The 24,015-nt window shown below is 54.5% G+C and overlaps 1 protein-coding gene across 1 annotated transcript in view; it reads right to left on the bottom strand.

The window, feature by feature from the left end:
- Positions 1-22,937, bottom strand: part of XXYLT1 (xyloside xylosyltransferase 1) — a 182,748-nt gene extending 159,811 nt beyond the window's left edge. Inside the window, exon 1 of the mRNA XM_055407447.2 lies at positions 22,338-22,937. Within this exon, the coding sequence (XP_055263422.2) occupies positions 22,338-22,841 (504 nt within the window). The 5' untranslated portion in view covers positions 22,842-22,937. The remainder of the gene's footprint in view (positions 1-22,337) is intronic.
- Positions 22,938-24,015: the final 1,078 nt, after the last annotated feature.

Here is a 24,015-nt window from a genome sequence, read left to right as displayed (position 1 = left end):
TGGTCTCCTGAGGGCGGGCTTAGAGTCTGGCACTCTCTGAAGCCCCCCAGCCCAGCCAGGGGCTAGTGTCTGGCAGCGGTGATCAAAGCAAGAGAGATGGAAGAGAGAAAAAAAGAGGGAGGGGGCAGAGAACATGCTACCCCTCCTGCTACCCCTCCCTGTCCCTCCTCCTTTTCAGATCCCCCACTTCAGGGGCCGCAGGAAGAAATACCACATAACCCAGAAACCCAGGGCCACAAGGTGACTCCCATACTGAAGGCAGCTGACCCAGGAGAAGATCCAAGATGATGGTTTACAGCAACTGACTATAATTTTTTTAGAGATGTAGATTAAAAATCCAAGTCTTATGTGCAGCTTTTATTAATTTATGTATGTGAAAGTGAAGTCGCTCAGTTGTGTCCGACTCTTTACAGCCCCATGGACTGTAGCCCACCAGGTTCCTCGGTCCATGGGATTTCCCAGGCAAGAACACTGGAATGGGTTGCCATTTCCTTCTCCAGGGGATCTTCCTGACCCAGGGATCAAACCCGGGTCTCCCTCATTGTAGGCAGACTGTTTACCATCTGAGCTACCAGGGAAGCCCAATTTATGCATACATATTTTAAATTATAAAAATCTTATTCAGGATTATTTCCATCTGCTACACACCTTACAAAATGAATTTTTTCAAACCCTTCATGTGCTCCTCAACACGAATGTCTTTACCAACCCCAGAGTCAAGTTGAGTCATTCTGAGCAGTTTTCCAGAACACATCATCCAATCATCCATTCAAGATGTTTCAGATACAGCCGCTTATAAATCTGTGTGGGACGTTGTCACCAGAAATGGCATTGATCCCAACCCTGGAGAACCCATGTCCATACCATTAAGGCAGTTGGTTTTTTCACCAGCCTATAACCAGATATTTGTAGCCACCTTAAAAGGATCCCTTATATCAATATTCCACATTTATGAGATCAAAATCCCAGAAACAGTGGCTAAATCTGTGTTAAATTTCTCGGCTTCCTTTTACTTTTAATGAAGTCTGTCAAGAGAATTCTAGGAGCACCCACATTCAGTAATTAATGCTTCAGGCTAAGGTGGTCTCAAACTGTACTCTGTTGCTCAAAATAAAGCATGTAACCGAGAGAGTGCCACGTAAAAGAAGAGCCTGGAAAGACATCTCTCTTGCAAAGGACAGCCTGGGGATGGGGGAGAGGGGACATTTGCCTCATATCCATTACACACAACACCTTCTCGACACCTTCTCCAACACCCAAATGGCCAAGCACCCAGAATGGCACAGACTGGTGACAGGCAGGGGCAGATGTCTGGCCCCGGGCTCATTGGCACAGACAGGCCTGAAGAGCCAGACCACTGCTCCACTAAATGTCCACTGGGGACAGAGCCATGCCAAGCCATAGCTCAGCCTGGAAGAGAAAACTCATGTATCACTTGGCACGCCCACTAGGAATCAGGTCACACAGAGCTCTTGGAGCCAAGAAGGGAGGTGGTGGGGTGGGCCCTGTGCCTAGGGAGACGCCAGGCTTCCAGGAAATTCCAAGGCCTGTCTGAAGGGCAGCAGGCACAGGGCCACCAGGGATGGCCATGTCACCTCCCTGGGCCCAGCTGTCCCTGGAGGAGCTGCCAGAGAGCAGAAGGACAGCACAGCACTCCGGGAAGCCTGCTCTCATTGCGGGATCCAGGCACTGCAGGAACAGCCAACAGGCGCTTGCTTCTCCCAGGGGCCTCCCAGAGTACTGGGCAGGACAGCTGCAGTGCCAGCTTCTGGACTTGACAGGAGCAAGCCCACGACAGCTCTTGCCCTGCTCCATGAGCATCAGTCTGGTGTGGAATCTTACATGTGCTGGACTGCCCAGCCGAGTCTGCAGGCAGTTCTGGGATCAGATGCTAAGTCCACACTTCATCACCTGGCAACCCCTGTCAAAACCCCAAAACTACCCCGTCTGAAAACGGGAGAGAATTACGCTGCTGGTCTCCAGGCTTTTGTGATGAATGCAACAGGAATTCAGTAAAGGACAGCTGATCTTATCACCCTGTTCTAATAGTGCTCAAATACCTTTACCAAGCAAGAATACCTTGATTTGATACAAAAAATACCTTCTGTAATAAACAGCCCAAGTCATGATACAACAATAATCAGAGCTGCCTGGCTCTGCAGCACTCCAACTGCATGAGGGCCGAGTGGGTCCGCCCATAGGCTGGTCAGCTCCCACCAATACAATCCTCGTTTGGGTGTTCTTAGTAATCAATTCCAACAAGAGCTGGAGGGAAATGATTCCCTGGGGGAAAAAAAATTGTTTTCTCATGGACATCAAGGATGAATCTGAAAACACGATGAATGTTTTTAGGATGGAAAGAAAAATCTGCTAACAGACTGGCAGCCTTTCAATCCCACAAACATGCCAGCACATTTACACTCCAGGGCCTTCGCACCAGTGGTTCCCTCTGCTCACAATGCTCTCCCTTAGAATCAAGCACAGCTGTGTCCTTCCAGCTCTTCCGGTGCCAGTTCGTAGGTCACCTCCTGAGAGTTTCCCAACCAAAACGGGAGCTACTCCCCTCGCTCCACCCCACCGCACTCCTGGCTATTCAGTTACCAGGTTTATTTTCTCCAGAGCACAGATCACCACCTCAGCAGAGATGGGCCACATTCCAGCTCTCCAAAACCTCAGTCGACCAGAGCAGGACGGAACGAGGAGAAAACAGGATGTAAGAGGGACAAGGTGGCAAACGGTGGGGAGGAGCTGAAGGGCCTGTGGGCTTCTGCTCAGGGGCCAGGGTGTGGGGAATTCATACCACCTTCCACACATGCTGGTCATTCTCCCCAGTCCCACCCTCTGCCCCGCTCAGGTTCCCACCTTGTTCCAGTTTCTTGCCTGTAACGGCACAAGGATAAATGGTTACAATAAACCTCCTCCTTCATTGAGACGTCAATTGTCTGTTGACTCAGGAGGGCTTCCCTGGTGGCTCGGATCGTATAGAATCTGCCTGCAATACAGGAGACCCAGGTTCAATCCCTGGTTTGGGAAGATTCCCTAGAGAAGGGAATGGCTACCCACTTCAGTAATCTTGCCTGGAGAATTCCATGGACAGAGGTGCCTGGCTACAGCCCATGACATGACTGAGCAACTAAGACTCTTCAGGAGCCCAACAAGAAATCAAGGAAGAGCAGCGTGTCGTGTCTGGAGGAGAATGGGCCCCGGGCTCAGGAACTGGAGCCAGCCCCTCTGGGTGCCCAGCTGATGGCACCAGCTTGGATTCCCCCTTGCCCATCCTCACGCCTCACCCCCAGTGGTGGGAGGGTCCTGGACAAGGACATAATGAGATGAAGACCTTGTCAGCAGAGCAAGGTCTAGAGGTGACGCGTGGAAGGACAAGCAAAAAAAGCTTGGTCTGTCTTGCAGCTGCTCTGCTCTCAAACCTTCAAACACCTGGGCCTTCCAAGTGGATTTCCAGGATGACCACCAGGGGTCACAGCAAGTCACAGGGATGGAGGGTGAGGAGGACCCAAGAAAAGACAACACACTGAGGAGGGGGAGAGAGACAAGAGAAGTGGGCCCAGACGCCCCTCCAGGGCGACTCCGAGGAAAAACGGGTGGGGGGAAGGTCTGCGCTGTCTTCTGAGGTCTGCGCGTGTCCGTGGCAGCTAGCGGTGCCATCACACAGGCCACGTGCCCATGCAGACACCATGACGCAGCTGTGGGGGCCCTGGGCACAAACCTACGGTTTCTACGGTGCAGTCCATCCATGCCCACAGCGCCACGCCAGCCCCCACCACCTGCCGCCCTGCCTCCCACTCCCAGGGCCCATCTCTCAGCCCTGAGCAGGCACTCTTGCAGGCAGCCAGTCACTCCCTATCTTTTCCAGCTCTTACTAAAGAATTTGTTTCGTGAGCTCAAATAATCAGTACACACTGGGTATCATCATTCCTTAATTCACTTCTTTTATAAATTATGAGATTTGGGTTGTTTTCATTTAACACTGAATTTTCCTAACAGTAGGATCCAGTTTTCTACAAAATAAGCCAAAGAAAAAGCAGAAAGAGAAAGAAGGGACAGACGAAGAGAGGGAAGGAGAGCAGGGACCCTGCAGCGCGTGTGTGTGTGCTCAGTCGTATCTGACTCCTTGTGACCCCGTGGAGTGTAACTTGCCAGACGCCTCCTTCCCAGGCAAGAACACTGCAGTGGGTTGCCATTTCCTTCTTCAGGGGATCTTTCCGACCCAGGGATCAAACCCACATCTCTTGTGTCTCCTTGCATTGGCAGGCAGATTCTTCACCACAGAGCCACCTCGGAAGCCCCAGTGACCCTGCAGTAGCAAGGTCTGCTTTGTGAAACCTTAGGGTAAGTGTCAGAGCTCACCCACCCACCAAGGAGTCAGCCGGCTATAGGGCTGTCAGGTCTTCTTCACCAGATCCCTTGACTTCTTTGTGTGGCCATCTCCCATGACCTATGACCTCCCCAAGAACACTGCTGTTTTACGTGAGTGACACCCAAGGGACGCACTGAGCCAGCTTCCTGTCTCCATTGAGCAGGCAGGAAAGTGGCCTCAGCCAGGCCTCCCACACTCCCCCTCAGACCACACGACCCCCCGTCCCTTCCTGGCTCTCTGGGGTGGGGACACAGTGGGCGCCCACGAGCTCCATGGCCCCCGGAGCCCGCAGCTGAGCTCAGTGCAGCCAGGACAGTGTCCGTCATCTTCTGTTGCTGCCACTCTCCGAGGTTTCCTGAAACCCCCTGGTTCAGTGCTCCCCGAAATGTGGCGCCCGGTTCTGGAGGGGACAAACGGGACTTCTAAAGAAGCACAGAAACCAAGCACTTTAATAGTCAAAGACTTACTTTGATACGCAAAACACTGCAAAAATTAAAACACTTTAGAACTATGATTTCACAGATATCACCTAAGGAGAGGCTAAGAGGGAAAAGAGTGAGTCGATTTAAAATACATACTAAGCAGCTAATGCTGCAGGCAGTTCTAAGATATTGGCAAAAACCGTGAAGGAAACAGTCAATGGCCCGGCTCTGGGGACTCTGCTCGCGTCCATTGCCTCCATTTGAAGGTGAGGTGATGTGTTTAAAATGTCGAGTGCAGTACTGGCGGCCAGGAGGCGTCCACGGGCTGAGTCCCTGCCTCCCCAAGGTCACACACGCTGACGTCAGGACTGGGTCTCCTGACTCCCCATCGGCAGCCTGTCCACTGAGCCCCCGCCTTAACCTCGAGCTAAGGCAGGCCCCCCGCCATGCCCCATTCCCAGCACTGCTCTGAGCCCTGCCACACGAGGAACCGGGACCACGAAGGGACAAAACCCAACAAGGGTCAGGAAGTAAGGGGGACAGCCACGAGTCCATCGGCCGACCGCCATCAACACCACGCCCTTCATGAAGGAGGCGGCGTGGCTGCTGGGAGAGGGGAAGTCACCGTCCCAGGGGACGTGGTGGGCGGTGGCCAAGGCCCAGATGTGAGCCCAGGCTCTTCTGATTCCAGAATGGCAACCACCCCCGTGGCCTGCCCTCATTCCGCTTTTCTTATTTTGTCCCCTCGCCAAGGGCAGAGTCCCACTGAGAAAGGTGTCTGGCAAGTGACACTCCGCGGGGAGGCAGGGAGCCGGCACCGCTGAGCCACTGGGCGCACGCACTGCGGGGTCCCTGCTCGCCTTCCCTCTCTCCTTCTGCCCCTTCTTTCTCTCTCACGCGGTTTCTTTGGCTTATTTTGTAAAAAACTGGATCCTACTGTTAGGAAAATTCAGTGTTAAATGAAAACACCACAACCCCAGCTCTGTCGGAGAGGCACACGTCGCTGACAGCCCTCTAGAGGCCGCAGGCCCATGTCTGAATTAACTCCAGCGTAGAGAACCCTTCTCCCGGATGGGCCCAGCATCCCTCCCCTGCACCCGACAACCCCCCAGCTTCCACCTACTCAGGCCAGCATCCTCTCTCTGGCCTCCTGCTGACAGGTCTCCGCTTCACGCTGTCCACACAGCAGCCAGACTGCCCCTTCTCCACTCAAAACCCAGAAGCAGCCCCTCCCGTCACTCCGACAAAGCCAGAGCTCTCGCGGGCCTGGACCTACCCTCCTCCCGTGAGGCCTGCCCCGTTCCTGCCCCGGCCCCCACCCCAGCGACTTCACTGCAGCCCACGGCCCCTCTCTGCTGCTCCTCAAACCACCAGGCACCCAGACACACTCCCAGCTCCCTCACCCCTCCAGGCCTCTGGCCCAATGCCACCTTCTCAGTGACAGAGCCCCCGCTTCCCACCTAAAGACTGCGACAGCCTCGCAGCCCCTTCATCCTGCTAAACTCCTAACTCAGCTCCGAGGAGGCGGTACAAGGTACTCATCTGCTTCTCAAGGAACGACCAAGAGACGGAACGAACCCCACCCCGTTTCGATCGCCTATTTCCACGTGTCCCAGGCAGCAAAGCAGACAAGCATCACTGGCTCATTCAGTCCTCTTCCTCCCAGAAGGTCTGCTCCACAGGGCAGGGCTCTGACTCTCCCTGTCTTCACGGACACGCCCGTGTGTATCAGTGTCCTAGGACAGAGCAGACACTCCCAGGCACACAGTAAATACTGGCTCCGTGGGGATTTCACACGGCAGCAATACCATCTGGGCTCACACAGGCCTGAGAAAGACGCGCACCCTGGCTTCCCCTCTGTCACCATTCATCGGCTCTGGCCTTAAGCCCTGGAATTTGAGGCCCTTCCCTCAAGCTGTATGAGCGCACAGACTGTTCCACGGAGGGCACAGCCAGGTACTGGTGAGGGCCAGGCCTCTGCCGCCCTGCAAGGCAGCCCCCAGCCTCCACCCTGACCTGCCAGTTGCCACAGCTCAGGCCCACAGCTGTGCCCACGACAGTGGGGACCCCTCTGCAAGTCACAAAATGCGAGGTGGGTGAGCAACACATACAGAGCAAGAGCCTATATGTACAAGTCACTGATTCAAGCCCTCACGTCTCAGAGAGGGACAGTGAGGCCCAAAGAGGGGTGTGTTGGTCTCCCCCCGTTACACGGCCCATGGCAGCTAGTCCCGAAGCCAGGCCCCCCGGGTCCCCAGACAGAGGCGCTACACCTGCAGCTGGAGGTACCTCCTCTAAGAGACTCGGAAAATGCTGGGGAAGAGCAGGTCAGGTCTCCACTAGACCAGAAGGCTTGCAGTGGCACTGAGAACACTCGAGTCTGTCCACAAAGCTGCCCTCAGGTCTCCACTTCCCAAAACAAAGGCAGCCAGACCCACCCAGGAAAAGGGAGTCTACACCAGGTACTCAGCAGAACTTGGAACAGGCAGGGGAACCACCACGCCGGGGAAGCACTGAGCAGCATCCGGGAAGGTGCACAGACCCCTGGACCAGGGAAGACCCTTCCAGGTGTGAAGACTGCAGAAGCTCAAGCTCGTCTCTATGGGGAGATGGTCACCCAAATGGTCACAGCAGCAATGTTTGTGATGACAAAAAAGTGGGAGCAACCTCACACCCCCCAAAGCCCAGGACTCTTGATTCCTCAAAGCTGAATACTCTCACGGGGTTGCAAGAAGGTTCCCATGTTTCCAGATCCCCCAAAGACTTCCGGAAATCCCTTCCAGACACTGAGCACATCACAGAACAGGGCTGGATGTCAATAGCTCCCAAAAACAGGCAGTGAGACAGCAAGATCCTATTTCACCTCCTAGACCAGGGACTTGAGACAGAGCTTTCCCCGTGGTAAAGAGGAACGCTTTCATTCCACATTTGCTCTCAAAAGTCATGCGACCCTCTGAGAGCTGTATCAGTGACCAACTTCAGTTGCTCGCATTTCTGGCCAAAGCAAAAGATGCTCAAGGAGTCAGAAGAATGGACAACGAAACACAACTGACCCCCTAACACCTCACTTCCTCTGCCAACACTGCTCGCCACTCTGTAACACCCCAGCCCCGCTGCCAAAGGGGATCACCAACCAGGCTGGTTTCAGACAGGAACCCATGGAAGTGAGACTCTCAGACAAGCTCACACCAGGGAGCCCTGTCCACTGTGGACTGCAGGTGACCTGTGCCCCCGAGGCTGGCAGAAAGTAGCTGGGCACCCACGCGCCGTCCATTTATTGCCTGCTCCTGGCTGATTGACCCACAGCACAGCCGGACCCTGAGTGGGTGGGCGATCGGGGATCTGAAACTTCGGCCGTGTCTCAGGTGTCCGCACTGCCCATCCCTGGGGACCAGGACCAAAGTCTCACTCCACACTGGCCACAAGTTAAACTCATCTTAACACAGATCAGCAGCAGCCAAAATCGCCAGCAGCTTGCCCTGTCAACCACAGGGCACAGATCCACCTCCCTCTGAGGTGCCCCCAGAGCAAGGTCTCCTTCCCACGAGCTGCTCTCGTGAGCAGAAAGCTTGTCCCTCCCCCACTGTGAGAGAGGCAGGGGTCACGGGGGTAAGGCAGCTCGGCGGGTCCCATGGCTCAGCCACCCTCTCGCTCAGCACCTACACCGAACGTAATAAAAGTGTGCAGCCCAGGCCACCTCTCTGCCAAACGTGGCTCTTCTGTAAGACAAACCTGAGCATCCAGGCAGCTGGCCCACACAGCGCAGGCCGGGGCATGGCCACCTACACCAGGATCTGACCTGGGACCCAGGATGGGCAGGTGCAGACCAGCGAGGCAGGGCACGAGGGGGTTTCCAGGGGGCAGACCCAGACAGCATACTGCCGCTGGCAGGCAGGAGGCAGACCTGGATGGGCTTCATGGAGGAGGGGGCCCCCGTGCCTCAGGGCCACCGCAGACCCCGAGTCCACTGTCCTGGTCACACACAGGTCCTCTAGACACATTAAGTCATGTCTTCTCATCCCCACGACAACGTGGTGAGGTGGGGTGCAAGACCGCGCCCCTATGCGCGTGAGGAAGCTGCTCGGAGAAGGCAGACCACTCCCCACTGCCTCCCGGAGGGATCAGGTGGACCTGGGACCCTCCCAGGCCTCTCTGAAGCCCACACCATGCTCACTAGAGACGCTCCTGCCCACCCCTGTGCCAGGCTGTACCTGGAGTGGGGAGAACCAACGCGGAGCCCGCCGTCAGGGCCTGGCGGCCTCAACAGCACTGCAGGCAGCAGCGGGGGACAGAGGCACCCCTGAGACCGGCTAAGGCAACAGGGCTCCGGGCAGGCTGGACTCGCCAGGTGCGGCCAGGTGGATGGTAAATCAGAGAGAGGGCCAGAGTGCCTCCTGCGCCACACACGTCAGCTCCCACAGCGGGCAGCCCACTTTCTGACACCCAGAGATCCTGTGACACAGCAGGACTGGGCTTGACAGGGTGCAGACTCAGGCGGGGGACAGCAGTGGGATCCTATCAGTTCCACCCCCCAAACACACACACACTCACTCAGCCCCCTCCACACACACTCACACAGGCTCAGCCCCCTCCACACACACACACACACCCCCACACACACTCAGCCCCCCTCCACAGACTCACACACACATACACTCACTCAGCACCCCCTCCACACACTCACACAGGCTCAGGCCCCCTCCACACACACACACACACACGCTCAGTGACACATACACACACACACAGGCTCAGCCCCTCCACACACACACACTCTCACACAGGCTCAGCACCCACTACACACACACACACACACTCAGCCCCACCCCACACACACTCAGGCCCCCTCCACAGACTCACACACACATACACACACTCAGCACCCCCTCCACACACTCACACAGGCTCAGGCCCCCTCCACACACACACACTTACACACGCTCAGTGACACACACACACACACACACACACACACACACACGCCCTGGGGCCTGCATCTGAGGAGGCCCTATCAGCTGCACTCCGGAGTAGCTGCTCAGTGGATCGGGCAGCAAGGCCATTCAACGTACACAAAACACAGGCAGTCACAGGTGGGTGAGATCTGAAAACTGTCTCAGGCTAACGGCAAAACAGAAGACACACACACAGAGACCAGCACAGCTCAGGAACTGGCTTCAGAACAAACAAAACGGACAGCAGGCAGGGAGTCAGCATGGGAAGGAAAGCGGGCCCCAGACCCTGTCCGCTGACGGCCGTGTGGCCTTGAGCCGTCACCCGGCCTCTCTGGGCCCATTTCCTCACAAGGTAACAGACAGGGACAGGACTTCACGGCCCTTCCAGCCACCTCCAGCCCTGACTTCTTGGACCTGCTGCCACAAGACGGAAGTGGGGCTCCAAACCCATACCAAACATGCCACATCCTCAGCAGAGGATGGTCCCCAGGGCAGAACTTGAAGGAGGAATGAGGGACCCACCGCAGCAGGTTGAGGGGACCTGCTCTCCTCACACCACCCGGTGAAGAGGGGAAGAGGCCACGTGTGTGAGGCCCCAGCGAGCAGAGGGCACCATGGAAACCCTCCTGGGGGGACGCCAGCTCTCTGAGAACACCCCGTTTGGAGGGCCAGGAATGAAGCCCCAGAACTGACATCACAGGGCTTAGCGCCCAGAGCTCACCCGCCAGAAAGATCGGCTCCCATCCCGGCTCCACACCTCAGAGCCCAAGCTCTGAACCTGCTTTGGGCTTGGGATCCTCAGCTGGGAAACCTCTCCCTCGGGGAGAAGCCCTCCCTCCTCCCAGGACTGAGGAAGAGAAGGAAGATGGAGGCCAGCAGTGGCCCACCACTCAACTGACGCCAGCTGTGTGAGAGCACCTCTGACTCTGGGAGGCCCCGAGGGAGCTCCCACGCCCCGTCCCCGGGCTTGGCGTGCAGCCTGGCTTGCAGCTGTGGCCAGGAAACCAACCAGTATCTCCCAGAGGGGCAAAGTAGAATCGGCGAGCAGGACGGGGGTGGGGGCGACCCCAGAAAGAGATGAACAACAGCGTCAAGTCTCCCCTACTCTCCCATCCTCACACACGGGAAAAGCCTGGAAAGAACACGTGTTTTACAACTTGCCACGTCCAGTTTCAATATGCCGGTAAGAAGCAGGGCTAGCATGCGCCTGCCCATCTCACAGATGAGAAACTGAGGCTCAGGGACACTGGAAGCCTTGCCAGTGGAAGCTGGGGTCAGGGAGAGCCCTAGGACCCAAGATCAAGCTCCTTGGGCAGGACTTGGAGAGTGAGCCAATGGGCAGGGGCTCGGTGGCTTACCAGAGAGGCTCCAGGCTCACCCACTGGGGGCTCTGGGAAGACCAAGCGGCCACTGCCGCCCCCTGCCCTTGCCTGCATAAGGGGAGAGAGAGGCCAATCCCTCCCACCTCCTCCAGACCAGCATCAGCAGCTCTGCGTAGTAACCCATGGGGAGAGTTCTGAAACCCAGGACGATGTCTCCAACTCACATCTGGATCTTCCCAGCTGGCTTCCCGGACACCTTCCTACCTGGAGGACCAGCATTCAAAGGTACGAGGAAGACTTCATCTAGATCAAGAGGCCTCCCTGGATGCCAGGGGCCCACAGTGTCCCCATCCATGTCCTCCGTGTGGGAGCACGCGCACACAGGATGTCTAGGAATGGGGCACTTGGCCGACCACCTGTGCCCGCCCGGCAGGCTCGTGCTGGGCTTACCCCACGGGGCCCTGTGCTACACCACGTCCCAAGGAAAGAAGACAGCCCGGGCCCCGGGAGTAATTGCCCAGGGGCCAACTTCAGGACAGCGCCACTAGGGAGAGGACAGCCAACGCAGGTGGGGTGGTCAGGAACAGCCTCCCCTCCGAGTCCTGCCCAGGGAGCCTGATCAGCACCCAGCAGAGCCTAATCTTGAAGGGTGAAAAGGGTTAACCAGATAAAGGGCGTGCTGGGCGTTCAGGAGAGGAAACACCTGAGAAAAGTCCCAGAGGCTCAAAGGGGCTCCTGAGCCTCCAGGCAGCTCAGAGAGCACAGCGACACGGCAGCCAGCAGCACAGAGGGGGTGGGCCTCACGGGCCCTGCGGCTCCACTGCCCCATCTTCTGATCATGACCCTCCTGCCAAGGACAGGACACAAGCCAGTCTGCGGCCCCAGCTGCCTCAGTTCCCTCCTCCGCAAGACTGGGAGGGTCCCATTACAATGAGTGCCATTCCAAGTTCCCTGACACCCACAGACAGCCCCTCCATCCTCACAAAACCAGCCCCAGACACCCTGGCATCCCCTGCCCCATGTCTTCCTGTTCCCCAGACAGGGGTGGCCGGGGCCGTGCAGAACAAAGCATGTATTCTGCTGAATCCTGTGCAAGTTATCAAATGATGACTAACCCACCGTCCACCTGCCAGAGCCGGTGAAGCCCGTTCACAATCCCACAGTAACCAGGACTCAAGGAGTCTGACGGTCTGGGCAGGTCTCACGGACCCCGTGTACTGTTATCTGGTACAACAGGGCCCCCTCACAGCAGCTGACGGGATGTGGGCCCCAGAGGGTGAGGCCTAAGACCCTACTCAAAGAGATGGATGGGAAAAGGAAATGAGTAAGCTCTGGGGGATTTGGGTCTACCCTGTAGCCTGGCTTTTCAAAATCACTTACAGTTTATACTTTGCTGAATTCCCAAAAAGATTATGGACAATTGCTGTGTGCAATCAGACCGAGAAAACACTATTAAGAAAAGTTAAATGCTGGAAGCTTCTAGAAAGGAACCTTCACAAAGAAGACACAGCAAAGCACAGACCAGCTTCCCCATCCTGATAAGAAACAGCAGCACCTGCTCCAGAACACAGGCCAAAGCAAGCTAGCATTTGCTGAGCCTCTGCCCAGAGCCAGAACTGTGCTGGGCACATGCGGAAGAGAGAGGTGGTGGTCAGAAATTGATTACTCACAGGAAATTGTTTATAAGCCACCAGCCTGTGGTATTTTGTCACAAGAGCCTAAACAGACGGAGACACCTTGAAATAAACCTGGGCAGAACTCTCATTTTCAAACTCACATCACTGCTCTCCAATTGAACCAACAGGTGCCAAGCCTTCCAAACTGATGAGAAAAGGCTCCTCCCCCCAGTGCCGACTCAGGTACCACAAGTAGCAGCCACCACTAACCAACCACCTGCCGTGTGCCGGGACTCAGCGTTGCCCATTTTCACCATATAACCACTCTGGTAAGGCCCTCTGGGGAGGTTGGAGGCTGAGAGGGGTTACACTGTCCCCAAACGTCACAGACTGCATTTGAGTCCAGGTGTCAAGTCCCGAACTATGCACTCCTGCCCAGGGGCCTGTCCCTGGCGGGCACAGGACACACCTGGCTAGTGGAGATAAGGGTGGCAAGCTCCAGCCAGGAAGAGAAGGCCCAAGGAAAACAAAGTGCACCCTGGACCAGCACGGGGAACCGGAGCCTCTCGACACACTGACCCACCAGCACGAGGATCACTTAATTGGAGCGGCTCAACAATAATTACCCCAATAAATAAATCAAATGACTTTAATTTAAAAGACAGCAGGCTTTGGGCTAGCCTACAGGGCCTGGCTCAGCTGCTCAGAACAGGCACCTGAAACAGGAAGGAGCGCACCCAGAGCTGCCTCTCCCGGCCAGGCCTGACCATCCTGATGGACCCCAAGCAACCCACAAGCCAGTGGGAGTGGTCCCAAGGCCAAGGCAAGAGCCCTGGACCAGGAAGGGTGTAAAGAGAGAATCCAAGCCCATCTGACAGCTGAGGACATGGAGGCTCCCGGCAGTTAGGCAACAAGGGTCCCGTCAGGCCCAGCACCCAGGTCAACAGCACCCTCTTTACTATGCGGTCCCCTTGCCCAAGTCCCCACTAAGAGCCTGGATACCTGGGGGCATGGCCCCAATGCAAACCCTGGGGCTCTGGTGAACTTATCCAAGGTGAGAGGGACTCCACCCTCAAGCTGCTCCAAGAGACACAGTTCCCCTCCCTTCACCAGAGGGTCCGTGCTAGGCGTGACGGGCACCCCAGACCGGACAAAGGAGGCGCCCTGGGAGGCTGAGTAGCTGTCCCGGAACAGTGCTCATAGGGCACGGACCAAGGAGGAGCACGGAGGCTCGGGAGGCGCAGAAGCACACCGCGCCGCCATCCACACTCTTCCTTCTATGCTGCAGGGAAGCGTGGCAGCCTTCCCCGCCCAGAATCCAGCCTCGCCAGCTTGTTTCTCACCCGCTTTTTCCAAAGGGCCTGATCAAAACAGGCTTACACCCGGCGCGGGAAGGAAACGACTACCCATTACCGCCAGGCAGACTGCCTTTCATTTCGGTCTTCCTTTCTAAAACACCGAGCGACGTTGTGGCGGAGGCAGTGAGAAAGGGGGACGCTCGTGGAGAATTAACAAAACCAGCTAGGACTGCGCCCCAGGCTTCCCCGGTGGAAGGAGAGGCAGAGAAGGGCCCGGGCTCCGGCCGAGCAAACGCGGGGCGGCGGCGCCCTCCAGTGGCCGTGCGTGGCGCTGCACGCGACTCGATGGGCAGAAGTGACTCTGCCCGGGAGCAGCAGGGCAAGCTCTCCCCCTACTGGGTGTCGGGGAGGATGCGGTGACCAGCAAGGAGACCAGACGTGGTCCAGTGTGGGCTGCCTTCCTGCAGCTCCTCCTCCTTCTGGCCTGGGAGGCCGGCGCGCTGATGCTAGCCCTGAAACTGCCCCCAGCGTGCACCCCCAAACAGGTGATTTCCCTTGGAGCAATGTTACAGCTCACCCAAAACTAACTCTCTGGTGCTCTCAGGCACTGGACAGCTGTAAAGTTGGCCCCGAGGGAAGAGCAGAGGTTTGGCCTGCTAAAGATCAGAGGTGCCTCCCCTCCCCTTTCCAGCCTGAGGGATCCTTGGAAACACAGGAAGAGACTCCACTGGGATGGTGAAACGACCCTGTATCCTGTCCACTCTGCCCTGGAGTTCAGAGAGGCCGCTGAAAACACTGACACTCAAATAGAAGATGGAAGGGCCCAGGCTGGTTCTAACCCCAGCCCTGCTCACCGGGAGGACACTGCACCCAGAGGGTCAGAGCTTCCTGCCTGCTCCAGTGCTTGGTGATTCTGCAAGGCTCTGCGGAGCGATGATGGCAACAAGCACAGTCTATTCAGAGAATCTGGGCAGGGGGATGATACAGATTGTGCCCCTCAATGGCTCCCTGTCTTGTCCTGCCTCCTACTCCCCAAAGCACATGTCACAGTCCAGCCCCACTTCTTAGTGTGGGATCTCAAGTAAAGCACCAATGTCTCAGCCTTAGAGGCTCCTTCACCAGTCACGTTGATGCTCAGGTGAAACATTTGTGCAAGCACTTCCATAAGCTCTAAAGTGCTGAACAAATATTGTTACAATTCTCCTAATCAAGTATTCATACCACTAACACCACCTCATTGATTTTAGGCATAGAGTTAGTAAAGTGAAAGTCGTGCAGTCGTGTCCAACTCTTTGCAACCCCATGGACTATACAGTCCACGGAATTCTCCAGGCCAGAATGCTGGAGTGGGTAGCCTTTCCCATCTCCAGGGGATCTTCCCAACCCAGTGATCGAATCGAGGTTTCCCACATTTCAGGCAGACTCTTTACCAGCTGAGCCACCGGGGAAGTCCAAGAATACTGGACTGGATAGCCTATCCCTTCTCCAGCAGATCTTCCCAACCCAGGAATCGAACCGGGATGTCCTGCATTACAGGTAGATTCTTTACCAACTGAGCTATCAGGGAAGCCCTTAAATATGTAAGAAAAATACCAAATATATTTATTTGGCTGTCCTTATCAATGTGTAATCATCTCATCTTTAGTCATTAGGGAAAAGGAAATCAGAACCACAATGAGATGCTACCTCACACCCAGTAAGATGGCAATAATCAATACAGACAAGTGCTAGTGAGCATGTGGAGAAACTGGAACCTTCATACATAGCTGCTGGGAATGTAAAATAATAATACACTACTCTGGAAAATTCTGGCAGCTCCTCACAGTTACCATATGACCAAGCCCTTCCATACCCAGGTATATACCCAAGAGATCTGAAAATATATCCACACAAAAATTTGTAAATGAATATTCACAGCAATTTATTCATGATAGCCAAAAAGTAGAAACTCAAATGTCCATCAACTAATGAATGAATAAGTAAAAATGTGGTATAGCCATACAACAGAATATTATTCAACAATAAAAAGGCATGAAGAACTGACACATACACAACATAAACCTTAAAAACATCGCGTAAGTGAAAGAAGTCAGAAGTAAAGGTCTATTTATATGAAATGTTCAGAACAAGCAGATTTATAGAAAGCAGGTTCATGGATGCCAGGGCTGAGAGGAAAGGGAGAAGGGGGAATGAGTGCTGATGGGCACAGTTTCTTTTCTGGGGTGTTGAAATGCTCTGGAATTAGTGATCAGAACTGAACAAGTTGGTGAATGTGTTAAAACCACTATATATTTTTAAATATTAAGCTATCTGCTGCTGCTGCTGCTGCTAAGTCACTTCAGTCCTGTCCGACTCTGTGTGACCCCACAGACAAAAGCCCACCAGGCTCCCCCGTCCCTGGGACTCTCCAGGCAAGAACACTGGAGTGGGTTGCCATTTCCTTCTCCAATTAAGCTATCTACAAAGCGGCTAATAAGATGTATTTCTGATCCTAATGACATCATGATAGAACTGCATGTCAATGATCTGTGACAATGTCATAGGAAGGGAGACCTCAGATTTTTCAAGTTTTGTTGAATTGTATATTTTAAAGGGTGAATTTCATGAGACATGAATTATATCTCAAGCTTTTTGAATTGCAAGAAAATGTAATCATCAGTTTTTCAAAAATGACCTATTGGAACAGAGAGCAGTCAAGTGATCATGAAGAATGACTGCTACCCTAAGCTGGAACATTTCATTCATGCACTGAAGCCCCCACAGTATTTGCAAATCACCCAGTGCACGCTGTGCTCAGTTGCTTTAGTCATGTCCTACTCTTTGTGACCCCATGGACTGTAGCCCACTAAACTCCTGTGTCCATGGGATTTTCCAGGCAGGAATACTGGAGGGGATTGCCATGCTCTCCTCCAGGGGATCTCCCTGATCCAGGAATCAAACCTGAGTTTCCTGCATTTCAGGTAGGTTCTTTACCACTGAGCCACCAGGGAAGCCCAACTCACCCAGGTATCAGGTATGCACGACGATCGCTGGTCTTAGTTATGGATGGACTTTACCTTAAAACTTTAAAACATATCTGTGAAGTTATCCAGAGTTCATGATACAATAATACTATACAAAGTTCTTCCCTACAGATCCATGACTAAAGTTTCCCATGAGAAACATACATTGGTACATTACTACAGTTGTATCATGAATGTATTATAATTTAAGAGTCCCATTGCATTTGGTAAATTCTCTAAATTTTAGAGTATAAAATGTCATCTAGTCTTTTCAAAGAGCATCTCACTTCAGGATACACTTCTTTGATCACTTCTTTCCCAGATGGTCATAACTTAGTCAAAAGTTTACTTCTGGTCAAGGTACCTGCTGCCATGACAGGCGGGGGAATCTGCGTTGCAATGTCACCTGTTCGTCATTAGCTTCACTGAGAAGCCAGCATTGAGGCTTTTACCCTCAGGCTTCTTTAGAGGCCCAACTATGAGCTGGGGCTTTTCAAAGTGACTCACAGTTTTCCTTTTGCAATAAAAGAAACTGCAAATTCAAAAAAGGCGTGCAAAGAGATTTAACTTTTGTCTCGTTACCCCAAGTCCTCAGCACGCTCCTCCTGGAATCTAGTGGTCACTTCTAAGTGCAGAAAGCACGAGGCCTCCTTCCTGTTCCTAACTTGTCATCTGGAGATGGAGCAACCCAGCCTCGTGCTCTGAGATGGCTGAATTTTGATGTACCGGGGCAGCACACCGAGAACCCTTCTGTGATTTCTCAGGTTTAATTAACACAGCTATCAATCAGTCGACTATAAAATATTTCTGAGAGCCTAGAATATGCCAGGAACTGTGCTAAAAATGTAACAGTGATGGAGGAAGAGAGAACTCCATCCATGGTTTCATGCCATCTGTGCCCCAGCAGACCAGCACTCCCACCTCCTGCCGCTCCCCAGCCCTCCTTTCCCCACCTGACATATTACCGCCTCCCTTAGGGAAGGAGGAGAAACTGCAGTAAGGGTCGAATTTCGCAGGCAGGTCTGTCTGGTTCTCTTCTCCTCTGGGATTAGCCTTGAAGAGTCTGCCCCTCCCTGCAGGGCGGCCAGCTGCTGTCCAGAGCAGCCTGTCCCTCCAGAAGTCTGTCTGGCCTGTGTTCTAGATCTGAGAGGCACCTGTCCCTGTGTCTGTCTGTCACTCCCAACTCAGGCCAGAAACAGGGGTGGCTGTCCACCCCAGCAGACCAAGAGGGTAGTAATGCCCTGCCCTTGTGGACATGATGCTCTAGTAGGGAGGGAAAGAATGCAAACTAGGAAACAGGGTAGTGACTTTCTCAAACTTGTTTCTGGATGTTCAAATAGCTCTTCTTCTCGCTCCCTTCAGCCCCTGCTCAGATGTTAACAGTATCTGTGAGGCCTTCCCTGCCCACCTGTGCAAAACGGCCCACAACTCCCCACCCTGACACACGGACCCTCCCTGTGTCCTTATCCACCTTGACTTTTCTCTCCAGGATCATGATCTGACTTACTCTGTGAGGACTTCTGTTCATCTGTTTGAGCCAACCTCCTCCACACCCCGACAGCCCTGGGATGTAAGCTCCACGAGGGCAGGGACCTGGCTCTGTTCCTGCTGGCCACTGGCACCCAGAATAGTGCCTGGAGCAGGATAAGCGCTCAATAACATCTGCTGAATGAGCGAACAAATGAGCGCATGCAACCAACAAGGTGACGGGAAAGACAATGAAGGCTCATAGGGTGGCAGCTGCCTCAGAAATGAGGCTCAGAGACAGTTTTTCTGAGCGGCCACTCTCTGAGGGACAGAACAGCACGAGAAGCAACCATGCTGCGTGCCTGAGGGTGTCCCCACAGCTCTGGGGAAGTCCCCCTCAGCCTCTGCAGGGGGCTGGCCACCCCAACAAGGAGGGAGGCAATGGCTGCAGGGCCCGCCGGTGCTGAGTCCCCAGAAGGCAGCAGAGCAGAAGAGTGTTGTGAGACGAGACATACCACCATGGACACAGCCGCACAGGAAGAGTGTTGTGAGACTAGACACACAATGGACACAGCCGCACAGGGTCGCCTGCAGTGCACAAGGCAGCATTTAATCCTCACCTCTCCGAGGGAAGCAGGGGTTCAATCTTCCTTTGAGAGGAGGCCTGGGAGGCCCTGAGAGGGGTCCCCCACATCACCCAAATAGTCACTGCCACCTGTGGTTTAGACTCAAGTGCTGTCTCCCTCCCTCAGGACTATCTCATGCCCAGTCCAGCAGGTTCAGCAATGGGACAGGCTATGCATGGGGTGATGCTAAGCACCAGGGGTGCCTGGTGTCAGGGGCTGTACCTGCCCCATCTGTGTTCCCTACAGTTGTGGCTTTAGGGTCCGACACACAGCAGATTCTCAGTCATTCAGGGGACTTAAGCATACATGGTGGGCTCCTGAGGGCCGGGCAGAGATGACTGTGGCCACACAGAAAACAGATTCACAAAAAAAATAAAAGGAATAAAAGCAATTTAGCTGAAAATGACAAACCCTTATCTGAACACAGCCATCAAGTCAGAAGCCCCCAGACCCTCATTCCTCATGCCTTGGTGGGGTGGTATCAGTTCTTTCAGGTCATCTGCAGCTGCCTCAGGCCTTGAGTGATGGCTCTGGCTGTCGGAACTAGGGTCAGCAGAGGGAAAGAGTTGGAGCATGAAACACAAACTCCAAGGAGGGCACCCGGCCCTGAGCCTGGACTTGCCCTAGACCTGTATTTACTATGTTCCAGGCACAGGGACCGGAGATAAGAAGACACGCAGTCCACCACACAAGCGAGGTACATGAGGAAGACGTGCCTTTCGAATAGAGGTTCCTTGGATGGCTCCAACAAGGAGACGGTATCTGAAGATGGGCGAGACTTAGCGATGCACACAGAAAGTGTATCCTGATGGTGGAACAAAAGAAGCAAAGGCATGTAGGCTGGAAAAAGTTGGATATATGACAGGACACTGTGGCTGGAGCTCAAGAAGGGGACAGCAGAGTCCTAGTAGCAGGGCAGAGAGGCCCAGGCTGTGACCTCTGACTCAGAAAGTGAAACAGCGACAATGTTGGTCTACAAGGTTGTGTCTGGAGTGCCAGTCAAGTCTGGAGGCCCTGAGAGGCAAAGGGAGGGGGGGGTCACCTCCAGTCACGCAGCTCTATCCAGACTGGCCCTATGATCAGAAGCTCTTGCTTTTCTCCCTTGGACTAGCAAAGGAATTCTCAAATACTGGAGTCCTAAGGAACACCTGGAACAGGCTGCCAGGCCCTACCTCCCGAGATTGCAATTAGGGAAATCAGGATGGGTCCCAGGCTGAAAGACCCCATCTCAGACAGTGGATCCCAAGGCCCCTGCAGCCACAAGCTCTAGGACCTGGATTCTTGGCCTCCTGTACCATGGACTCCAGACCAGGTGCCTCGCTATGACTGGTGGGTGTTCCCGAGGGGCTCATTTGTTCTGGGCAGGGCATAGACTGGATGCTATGGCAGAAAGCTGGAACAGAGGGCTGTGGAGGGCTGAGCACAGACTGTCCCCAATTCTAGGGGCATTCCTGGGGGAAGGTGAAAACTACGTAAACAGTGGTAAAGGGCCCAGGAAGAAAGGAAGGACACTCTGGGCAGAGAGTACAGCTTGTGTAAAGGCACATTCAATACAGTTAGTAGCAGGAGGACAAGGAGATTGGCTGAAGAGCCCGGCCTCACAACAGACAGCCCTGCCAAGAAAGGAGGACTTGATTCTGCAGACAACAACAACAGAAGAGGGAGTTCCCTAGAGGTCCAGTGGTTAAGACTGAACTTCCACTGCAAGGGACACAGGTCGGGGAACTCAGATCCCACAGACTGTGCAGTGCTGCCAAAAACAAACAACGACAGCCCCTGAACCCTGCAGGAGGCCAGCCCTGGCTCCCCTTAGTCACTCACCCAGCACAAACACATGGTACACTACTCTAATCTTACAGCCCCTCCCCCCACCACCAGTCTCCATCCTTTAAGATCACCTACTAAGAACCCACCTGCCAACTCAGGAGACATGAGACACGGGTTCAATCCCTGGGTCGGGAAGATCACTTGGAGGAGGGCATGGCAACCCACTCCAGTATTCTTGCCTGGGGAATCCGATTGGACAGGGACAGAGGAGCCTGGTGGGCTACAGTCCATTGGGTCACATAGAGCCGGACATGACTGGAGTGATTTAGTGCACACTATTTCTATCCCAAAATCACACCTTAGATCCCCTCTGGGCAACTATTATGTAATTTATATAATGTATAAATATATAATATGTAATTTTAACTGAGATATGTAATTTAACTGAGGCCATTAACACTAAGCGTGGACTGCAAGGAGATCCAGCCAGTCAATTCTAAAGGAAATCAGTCCTGAATATTCATTGGAAGGACTGATGCTGAAGCTGAAATACTCCAATACTTTGGCCACCTGATGCAAAGGACCGATTCATTGTAAAAGACCCTGATGCTGGGAAAGACTGAAGGCAGGAGGAAAAGGGGACAACGGGGATGAGATGGTTGGATGGCATCACTGACCAGATGGACATGAGTTTGAGCAGACTCTGGGAGTTGGTGATGGGCAGGGAAGCCTGGTGTGCTGCAGTCCATGGGGTCGCAAAGAGTCGGACACGACTGAGCGACTGAGCTGACTGCCTGAGGAATACAATCTCTCACAAGCAGAGCCAGTCAGTCCAGCCTGGAACAAGACGACTAGCCCTGCTCTGCCCTCTCCAGATCTTATATCCTTACCTCTTGGAGCACTTTCTTGCTGGGAGGAACTCGCTGCTTCTCTAAATGGGTTCATGACCCTGAAGAGAAGGGAAGAAGGAGGCACACTGAGGAGATGAAATGGTTCACATGGGCTGGGTTTGGGCCGGACCAGTTTCAACTGAAAGCCTTAGAGCTATGAGAAATGTCACTGTAATCTGAACAACTCAAGTGGCCTAAGATCTTGTCCAGCAGACGCTGCACCTTCAAGTGACCTGCTCCATCCTCAAAAGTCAAAGACTGAGAAGAATATAAAGAGGGGCAGACTAAAGGCACTGACCGCTGAAATCAACCACGCCAGGAAAGAGGGGGCGTGCCGATTCTCCAGGGGCCGCAGTTAAAGGGAGGCTCGGATCAAGGAAGTCAGCTAATAGAGGCCCCCGAGACACGCCCCCCGGACCATGCCCGCAGCGTGCTATGAACGCACAATTCGGGCAGGGTACGGGTTAAGGGGTTAGGCTTCTGCTGGCACTGGCCATGGGCATCGCAAATAAGACACCTCTCTCCTGACCCCTGGATCCAGGCCGGGTCCCACACAGACCGAGTCACCTACCCGGAGCCTCTAGCTGGGGCCCCGCTCACCTTGCATTTGAAGCCGGCGGCAGGCGGCAGCAGCTCCCGCAGCAGGCCCTTGGCCACCTCGCGGCTGGCCTCCTCGCTTACGAAGTGCAGGTTAAGCACCTCGTGCGCCTCGAACTTAGCGAGGCGCAGCAGGGAGCGGAGGGCGACGCGGGCCTTGGCCTGCAACGCGGCATTGTGTTCGGCCTTGGTGAACATCATCAGCAGGTGGTAGTCCACCGGCCCGGCCCCGCCGCCCTCCAGGCTCTTGGCCTTAGCGCCCGGGGCCGGCGCCAAGGATCCCCGGGCCAGCTCCAGCACCGGCGGCGAGGGCGCAGCAGGGGCCCCGGCGCGGGCCTCCTTCAGCCTCTTGGTGGCGCTGGAGAAGGTCTCCCGGCCCGAGCCCAGGTAGTAGAAGGCACAGACGGCCAGCGCCGCGGCCAGCAGCAGCGCGCAGTAGTGGGAACGCACAGCGCCCAGACGCGCCATGGCCCGAGCGCACGGGGGCCCGCTTCGGAGGAGACCCATGCGCCACCCGCCCGAGGACAGATCAGCCGGGGAGTTGCTGCAGAGACCAGTACCCCGGCAGCAAGTTAGCAGCCCCGGCAGCAGGCGGCAGCCATGGCGGGGGCGGAGCCGAGCTGCCAATCTGCGGGCGCTGAGGCGCGGAGAGGCGGGGCCAGGCTGCCTGGCAGCCACTGGGTCCTAAACTCAGGAGGATTACAGCGGGGTTGGGCGGTGAGCCCGCGGGAGTCCCTCCAGCGTGTTCGAAGGAGGCGGTGAGGACTTGGACACACAAGCCAACAGGCTGTACGGTCTGTGAAAAATGGCCCTCGTTAAGTGCACAGCCCCAGGCGCTAGAAACCGAAGCTAAGCCTTCGGAAGCAAAAAGGCTAAACTGGACGCACTAAAATTTTTTCTCTATTTATGTACATTTTCCCTCCTAATGTCTTGAAGGCTTTAAGTCCTCTCCCCGACTCCTTTCACACCTTGGACACTATTTAGGGCTGAAGAATTTAAACTAGCAACTCCTCTCCCATTCTCGGTGAAGTAGCAATGACACCCGAGGTGTGAGTCACTTGCTCACCTCACTTGGCATCTCTGAGGCCTACCAGAGAGAGCTCCCCAGGAAGCTTGTGATTTTTTTTAACAGACTTCAACACTTTAAAAGAGACTAACTGTATACCCGGTAGTTTTGCAAATCTTTAACTGAGGCATAACTGAGGTCACTTGCTCAGGTCACACAGTGACAGGTTTGACAGAGAAACACTCTTCTGCAGCAGATGAGGGTGCCTATACTGGGACAACTTTCCTGAAGGGCACTCGGGCAATATTAAAATCTAAGAGAACTTTCAGTTCTCTCTCCTATCGACAGAACAGTGGTTCTCAAATTTTTATTGTTACTAGCAGCACTGGTGGAGAAGGAAATGGCAACCCACTCCAGTGTTCTTGCCTGGAGAATCCCAGGGACGGGGGAGCCTGTTGGGCTTCCGTCTATGGGGTCACACAGAGTCGGACACGACTGAAGTGACTTAGCAGCAGCAGCAGCAGCACTGGGGAAGGCAATGGCAAGTCACTCCAGTACTCTTGCCTAGAAAATCCCATGGACGGAGGAGCCTGGTAGGCTGCAGTCCCTGGGGTCGCTACGAGTCAGACATGACTGAGCAACTTCACTTTCACACATTGGAGAAGGAAGTGGCAA

Source organism: Moschus berezovskii, chromosome 1, assembly GCF_049115385.1.
Source record: "Moschus berezovskii isolate FMDL1 chromosome 1, NW_MosBer_1.0, whole genome shotgun sequence".
Lineage (NCBI taxonomy): Eukaryota > Metazoa > Chordata > Mammalia > Artiodactyla > Moschidae > Moschus > Moschus berezovskii.
Note: the sequence above shows the minus strand (reverse complement) of the source record. Positions and strands in the feature narration are given on the sequence as shown.